Here is a 7,950-nt window from a genome sequence, read left to right as displayed (position 1 = left end):
TACCCCCCTCCATCATCCCGCCCTGTCGGGAGGAAATATCACCCACAATCTTTTTTGGCGCCACTGCTTACCCACTGCGACTCCCTTCTCCCTTACGGGAGGAGACTGGCAGTTATGGGTGGATAAGACCTTAAGAATACTGTCAGCAGTCGATGCTCCAATTATAATTCCTATTATAACTACACTGGGAACTGTGATGATCGGGCCTTTAATGGGCCCCAAGTATTCATGGGGCATCAGGTCTGTAACCCGTTGAAGGCCTGCCTCGATCTCAGACCGTTTCTGACGCTCAATGGTACCCTCTATAATACTTCTACAAGCACAAACGAGCAGAACGATAGTATTCCTCTCCACAATTATGTGTGCGTAAACCCTCCTTTCCTATTTTTGCTTGCCGCCACGTCCGATTTTCAGCAATACAATGAGACAAAATCTCTGTACAACCTTTCTAACTGCTGAAACGGATACCCACCCTTTGCGGTTCTGGTGTATCACCCAAGCTTTCTTTGGGTGCCGGTGAAAACAGAGTCTTGGGTGGGGCCGGCAGTCCAGCAAATTTCAGCCTCTCAACTGCCTGCCAGGCATGCTAGAAATGTTAAGGATTGGCTCGTTAATGTTCTCGGAGTTGCTGCTTCTGTCTTTGTCCCGGCTGTAGGTCACGCTGTCTTACAAGCATGGACCATGAACCAGATTGCTCTGACCATAGATGCGGTGAATGCTCTCGCCAACAAAACCGCCTTCACCTTGAGAAAACAAGAGCTTCTTATTAAACTCAATAGTCAAACAATATTGAAAATCCAGAAAAAAATTGACAAAATCGGGCAGGAAATTGGTAACTTATGGAATGTGGTCACACAACTATGCGACCAGAGATGGCTGTTCGCCCGTCTCTGTGTGACCCTGCTAGAACCAATCTTTCTAACACGACGAAAAACTAAATGATTGGCTTCAGAACACCTACCTCCCTACCTGTAAGAACGTATCAGCAGAGGTGTTTGGGGCTCTAGATCGTATGGACAAAATCAATCTAAAACCGATCACCCTCGACCTCTCATTGCTCAATAATCTAGGGGCGACCTTGGCAGGGCTATGGGACCGTGTCACCTCTTGGTTCTCGTGGCCTCGCTTAACCACCTGGATTCTTATTTTTATTGCGGTGGTAGCGGGTCTGATAATGTTGAGATGTTTGTTTGACCGCCTCATGCAAACCCAACAGCAAATTAAACTCACAGCATTGGCAGCTATGCAACTTACGGAGCAAGGCCCAACAGGGGGACCGATGGCGGCCTACCTGCTGCAAATGGCTAAACAGCAGGTTTAAATTGGCTAAATGCACCCATGGGCTCCTTTCCTTTCCCCAAAAATAGGGCAAAACGTGTATGCGGGTTCCGAGGTGCGAGACCAAGGGTACTGCAGTATCATCAGCCTGGTGATGCCAAAAAAGATGATAAAAATATATGTCTACATACATCCAGGTTCCGCTCTACAATGCCTGGCCCTGCAAAAAATGAGCACCCCATTCCCGGCATGGTCTTCGGCCAAAGATATGCCCTCAAAGGGAATGGCGCACAGCAGGGTATAGACCCCTATATTCCCTCTACCCAGCCCACGTGTGAATGCCCTCGAAAGGAGCCCGTGTGATTTGTGTGTCAAAATTAATAAAAAAGGGGGAGATGTTGGGAGCTGTCCCGACCGCTCCCCTAAGATCGCGCCTGTTTCCTGCTTTCGGGTTCTTGTTACCGCGTAAACAACCTTGTAAAATGTATGTCTGCCTGGATAATGATGATTCTGACCTATCAGCTTATGATCCTTGCTTTAACTTGATTGGCTGCCCAAACCTTATATAAGTTTGTGACTCTACCCCCGAAGAGAGAGAAGAGGAAGATAGATGAGGGTGGAGGATCTTGTTAGATCCAATTGCGCTGTACACAATAAACACTGAGAGCTGACCCACAACTGATAGACTCTTATTGATACGGCACCGAACACAGAGGAAGGTGCACCTCAGGTGCCTGCCCTGTATGAAATTTTTCATCGCTTCCCAGTTCAAAGCCTGCCCCCTCCCCGCACAAGTAATTTTCCTGCAGTCATTTCGCTTCCATGGTGATCATTTTCCCATTAGCCGTGACCTTCACCTGCTCAGAATAATTCTGTGATTTATTGATTGATGAACTAGCATTTGAAAGTGTTGGCTGTAAAGTCATTTTCTGATGGCGAGAGAAAATAACGTGCAGGTTTCCGTGGCATGAGTAATGATTCAGGCAGCCTCTCTGGAGAGGCGGAGGAGTGGCCAGAGTGGATAATTGGTCATTCCACGCACTCCAGCGGCGGCAGTGTCCTGAATCACGGTGTGGCTGCAGAAGGGCTGTGTCCCTGATCCCACAAAGGAACACGTGTCCCATCCTGGGCCGCCATTCACACCTTGCCTGGAGGAGCACTGTCCTGGTCACCTGCCCTACACACCTCAGTCCTGGGCAGGTCCCACCATGGGTCACTCCACCCTCCACACCCAGGGAGGCGATGGCACCATGTGGGAGCAGACCAGAGAAACCCACGTGGGTTCTCTTGGCAGTGAGGTAGAGATGGGGGAGGCCTGGAGTGTCGCGTGGAAGGGGGCAGACTTGCCCTGGGCCCAGGTGGCGCAGGCAAAGCACCTCTCTGTGGTGGGAGGAGCCGGCCAGGCTGTGGTGTCCAGTGTCCCTGCAGGTCTCCCATGAGGCCGGTGGCTGCTCAGGCTGCAGCCCTCCCCTAGGTCAGACCGGCAGTGCAGGGCCTCGGCCTCAGGTGAACAGACTCGGCCCCCTTCCCTGGAGCGTCAGCGTTTAGGGCTCAGTCAGGTCCACCCCTAGGTCCTTCCAGTGGTTCCATGCACCTAGGAATTAAAACCTGCCCCTGCCCGCCTTAGTCTGAAGCAGGACCCCTGTGAGACACTGGCTTCACAACCCTTTGCTCGCCACCTGCAGCATGGTATTTGCCAAGGCCCAGCATGCCTTTACTCCCTGAACTGGGAGGGGCCGCTGCCCGTGTCAGCTGCTCCGAGAGCCCCGTCACTCTCGGCAGGCTGGCCAGGGCCACAGCGGCTAGCTGTGGTGTGCTTCTTCCAAAGCCGCAGTTCTCGCTCGCTGCAGCCTTGCTGTCCAGAGCCTGCCACGGGGAGGAGTGGCCCGCTGCAAGCTCACCTGCACCCCGCCTGAGGCAGGACCTGTGGCACAAGGGCCCCTCTGCCCCAGATGCTTGTGCTTCCTGGCTCCCAGACCCCACCCTCCAGGGCACACAGCCCACCAGCCCGCAGGACGACTCCCTGGGGTCTTGTCCCCCTTGCCTGCAGCCCTCAAGAGGGACCTCAGCATGTGCAGCCAAGCCTCGTCAGGCTCCACTCCTCTCAAATCTGTCGGGCAAGTCATGGGGCCTCGGCAGCGGGAGGGTCCCAGCCGCTTTCCTGTGCCCAAGGCTCGTGGCCCCCGCTGCCCCAGCAGCCAGGCTGAAGGGAAGGGCAGCCACCTCCGTGTGATCTACGTGCTGGGGCTCGCCAGACCCGGACGCGCTGCTGCCACTCAGGCCCTGCATCACGCACACCAGTGCTGGCTGTGGAGGGCTACCTCAGGACAGAGCTGGAGCGAGGTGGGCTGTGTCGGGGTGAGGAGGGAGGCTGCCCTTGGGGCGCTCAGGTGAGAGACAGGAGAAGCATGAGCGCGGAGCCTGGGAGCAGGGCAGCTCGCTCCGCAGACTTCACTGCAGAGGCTTCCGCCCAGCACGAGGCACAGCTGCAGGCCGAGCCCCAGCGAGTCCTGTGCGAGGGCTCTGGGCGCACCATACCCAGTACTGCCTCCCTGACGAGCCACAGGTACCGCTGCCACACCAGCTGAGAAAGCCCACGCGGCTGGCTCTGCCTCGGTCACCACTGTGTAACTAAAGGAGACAGAAGCCCTGGGTGACCTGCCAGAGCTCTCTGGCCTTGTGTGCACCCCCTCACTGAGCACATGCTTTGTGGACTTGTCTGTCTTAGAAAAGTTTTATTTTTTTCTCTGATTTATCAAGGGTAAAAAAATTCAAATATCACAAAATATAGCATTTTGCAAAGTACATTATAAAATATTGCTACATAATGATCATTTAAAGAGCTCAGGTATTACAAACACATGGCACAAGAAATAAATCCCGTGCTGTGCACTGCCCACCACATCCCCAGGAGTACTGCCCTGTGCATTTGGGGTGTCTCCCCAGACCATGCCTACCCAGCAAGCCAGCAGGTGACACTGCAACCCAGGCCACCAGTGCCTTCAGTGGCACTGTTCCTGCGCACCAGCACCTCAGGGCGCTTCCAGCACTGCCGCTTCACACCGTGTGCATGGACCGGGTGGCATCGTAAAGCCAGTGACACCCAACCATTACTGACCTACAGAAGCAGCAGTCACACAGCTTGACGCAGCAATTCCCTACGGAGACGTGGCAGCTTCCCTACTTTCTGCATTTTATAAATTCAGCGTCTACCTGGTATTTTTTATGAAATGTAAACACTTTACACACAGCCACACCCCTCTGTGGCTTTCAGAAGTCCAGAGTCCAAGCTGCCATTCGTGTGAAGAGAGCCAAGGCCAGGTCCCCCTCGGGGGCGGCAGGGACAGAAAACCTCCCAAGATGCACCACACAGGCCAACTTGGCGCAGAAGACCCGAGCACACGACCAGGACCTGCAAGTGTCTGCAAGCACCCGCCGCGTTTGATGGAGGCTGGGTTCTCAAAGCGGAGGACAGGCTCAGGGCTGACCATGAGCCAGGTCTGCAGGAAAGAGCTGCAGGGTGTTTCCCAGGAACTGCTGGGGTGACGAAGAACAGCACCCATTTGCACGGCGAAGTCAGCCACGCGGGTCATGGGCACTTTCGAGCAGGCCGCCGCCTCCGCGTCCCTGGCTGGCGCCTGTAGATCCTGCGGGGGTCACACTCGAGCTTGTGGGTGGTCTTCTTGTGGCAGGCAATGTGCACCAGCTTCAGGTTTGCAGAGGTGAACAGCAGACTGTAGAAGTACTCCCAGTCCACCTCCCTGCCGTCCTGCCGCTGGACGGCGTCGGCCAGTGTGGGCACAATGGTGCGTTTCTTCTCAATGCTGTAAGTACAGACACTGTCTGCAGGGCATGCGGGGGCTCAGAGCTGCCCTCCCAGGCAGGGGCACAGCCAGAACCCCATGCATGAACAAGGTTAAATTCCTCACTCCCCAACTGTCGCCAGTCAGCGGAAGGCCTTCTGCTCAACTGAGATAAGGCGGTGGCTGGGCATGGAGCATAACGGCCCTCCACCCTCATTATGCAGCTCCAGGCTCTGCCCTTGGAGGCTACCAGCCACCAGCTGCCGCCGCTGACACTGGACCTGGATGGCTGACGCTGCGGCTGCCGGCTGCCGCCAGCTGACGCTAGACCTGGACGGCTGCCGGCTGCCGCCAGCTAAGGCCAGCCTCTGTTCCCAGTCATCTCTGCGGGAGCTGGTCTCTGTCACTGGTCTTTGCTGGCTGCTGGCCTCTGCAGTGCTTCCTGCTGGCAGCCCCTCGTGCTCCTAGCTCTTTTCTAAAGCGATCCACTCCATCCTCCGCACTCTGGTAAGAATCGAGATTTACAGGACCTTCTGAGCGCACTCCTGGAGAAAGTGACCCTGAGCAGGTTTCCGGGAGTGCTGAGGGAGGCTCTGCCGCAGCGGCATTTGTGCCACCAGACCCGGCAGAGTGCTGGTGCAGAGGAGGTCCCCCTGCTGCAGGCGAGACGCGGGAAGCAGACGCGGGAGGCGCGTGTGGCTTACAGAGCAGCCTTGGCTGGAGAGGTGGGAAGGTGAGCCTGAAGGGTCCGAACTCAACCACACTGCCTGGTACAGGCGGCTGGGGTCTGCACGGCTGAGCCTCCCTGTGCCCCACCACGCCAGCGCGGCTTCCCCGCTGCTGCTGCAGAGTGGGAATGCAGCAGCTGACAGCGCAGCGCTGAAGGGAAGCAGCGGTGGAGGGTCACCAAGGCAAGCGCTCCTGTCCGGGGGAGGGGTCGGCTGCCTGCGAAGCCACGCCCCTCCTAGGGGCATCGAACAAGGGGCGGGCGCCTCTCTTCCGTGTCTCTGTCTCCCAACCATGCAGTGCTTAAAGCGGATGACTGAAAGGATAGAAGAGAAGTAAGGAAAACAGACAAGCCAGCCTGATTTTAAAAGAATCTGAAAAGCACTTCCAAGGAAGAAACAGACACTGGCGGTACCGATTCACATAGGCTGGAGCGAGCACCGTGGGCACGGGGAGGCGCAGTGGGCAGCGGGGGTGGGCGGCCCACGCACCGGCGGGGATCAGCTCCCGGCTGAGGCCTGGTAGGCGGAACGGCTTCTAGCTGCGCCTTCACACGGCCTCCCGCGCAGCGAGCGAGCCAGCGCCCTTCCTGTTCTCGGACCGGAGGGCGGGCTGGCCCCCTCGTGGCCTCATTCGCCCTCATGACCTCCCTGGAGCTGCGCCGTGAGCTGGTGGACACAAGTCAGTCCACACGGGAAGGCACCTAGAAGTCGGAAAGGTAGAGGGCGGCAGGCGGCACCTGCACCGCCTGCAAGGCCCAGGACGCTCGCTGCCCTGCAGACAGGAGTCCCCATCAGAGCCCAAAGGAGACTGCTACAGACAGTGACCCAGAGAAAAGGCAGAGAGTCCGGCTGAGGGCAGGCACTCGCAAGCGAGTGCCAGGAGACAAGCGGACTGGCGTCAGCCAGCACTCAAGAAGAAGCTGCAGGGCCTGGTGGCACGCGCCCGTAGTCCCAGCACTCCAGAGGCTGAGGCAGGAGGACTGCTGCAAGTTTGAGACCAGCCTGGGCTACAAAGAGAGCTTAAGGCCAGCCTGAACTGCACAGCAAGATCCTGTCTCAAAAAGACAAAAAAAAAGAAGCCAACTGACATCCAGCAGGTGAGCGCTCGCGCCCGACAGACCCTCGTGCCACCACCACCACCGCAGGAGGACCAGAGCCCCAGTGAGCACAGAGCCCAGGGATGCGGGGCTGCTGGTGGGTACGGACAGCACTGACCATGAGACACAGCATTCCATGCAAGCCAAATCCAGGGACCGTAGCCCTACAAGAGGCACCGGAGTAGGAGGGCAGCGAAGCCGACTTTCCATACAACGTTTATATACCTATTTTCTTGTACTTTAGGACAGGGTCTGTAGGGTCTTACTACATAGATCGGACTCAGAGTGATCCACCTCTGTTCAGCCTCCTAAGAGCTGGGATTACGGGCGCGCCCCACCACGCCCAGTCTCAATCGCCATCTCAGTGCACCCTGAGGGTGGGGCCGGAACAGCACACCCGGGATGGTACCCTGGCAGCTGTGCCTGCTTAAGCAGGTGCTTTAATCCGCTGAGCTATATGGCCAGCCCTATTTTTATGACACTCAAGCAAATCAACAGCACAGCAGAGACCCTAAGAAGCACAACCATAGTACAGCGAATAGGGAACTCCAGACAAAGCCGTAAAAATAAACCTACTCATGAGCAAAATATCTATTGAGTAGCCCCTTGGCCAGATGCTGTCCTGCCCTGAGAGCCAGAGACCTCGCTGCACTAGTGCCGGTGCAGGGACTGTGCTGTGAGAGGCGAGCACTTCTCGGCCGACAAGAGAGCAGTGGCTGCCCTGTCACAGGGGCGAAGCAGCCCCAGCATGTCACACGCGAGTGAGTCTGCAAAAGGAAGCCCAGCATCTCGGCAGCCACACGCACTAATCAGGCAAGGGCATGCGGAAATGACACACGCAAAATGGGCGCACAAGGAAAGGGTGGAAAAGGCCCCACTCCCGAGGGGTGGCAGGGAGCTGAGGTCCAGCAGAAGGCACCGAGGCTGAGTCTCCTAGCACACGGTCCCACCATTCACAAGTGGAAAGGCCACAGGGAACAGCAACCAGAAACAGGCACGACATGGCCCTGGGATGAGCTCACAGGGGCACTGAGGTCTTCAGCA

General features: G+C 56.9%; 1 protein-coding gene across 3 annotated transcripts in view; it reads right to left on the bottom strand.

Moving 5' to 3' along the window:
* Nucleotides 1–4,029: 4,029 nt before the first annotated feature.
* Dffb (DNA fragmentation factor subunit beta) overlaps nt 4,030–7,950 on the bottom strand; it is a 13,076-nt gene continuing 9,155 nt past the window's right edge. For all 3 annotated transcript variants that reach the window (XM_023699430.1, XM_004639704.2, XM_023699429.1), the window contains one exon: nt 4,030–5,102. In XM_023699430.1, the coding sequence (XP_023555198.1) occupies nt 4,868–5,102 (235 nt within the window). In that variant the 3' untranslated portion in view covers nt 4,030–4,867. The remainder of the gene's footprint in view (nt 5,103–7,950) is intronic.

Source organism: Octodon degus, unplaced genomic scaffold, assembly GCF_000260255.1.
Source record: "Octodon degus isolate 3935 unplaced genomic scaffold, OctDeg1.0 scaffold00113, whole genome shotgun sequence".
Classification (NCBI taxonomy): Eukaryota; Metazoa; Chordata; class Mammalia; order Rodentia; family Octodontidae; genus Octodon; species Octodon degus.
The sequence above is the reverse complement of the archived record's forward strand: the minus strand, read 5'-3'. Positions and strand labels throughout refer to the sequence as shown.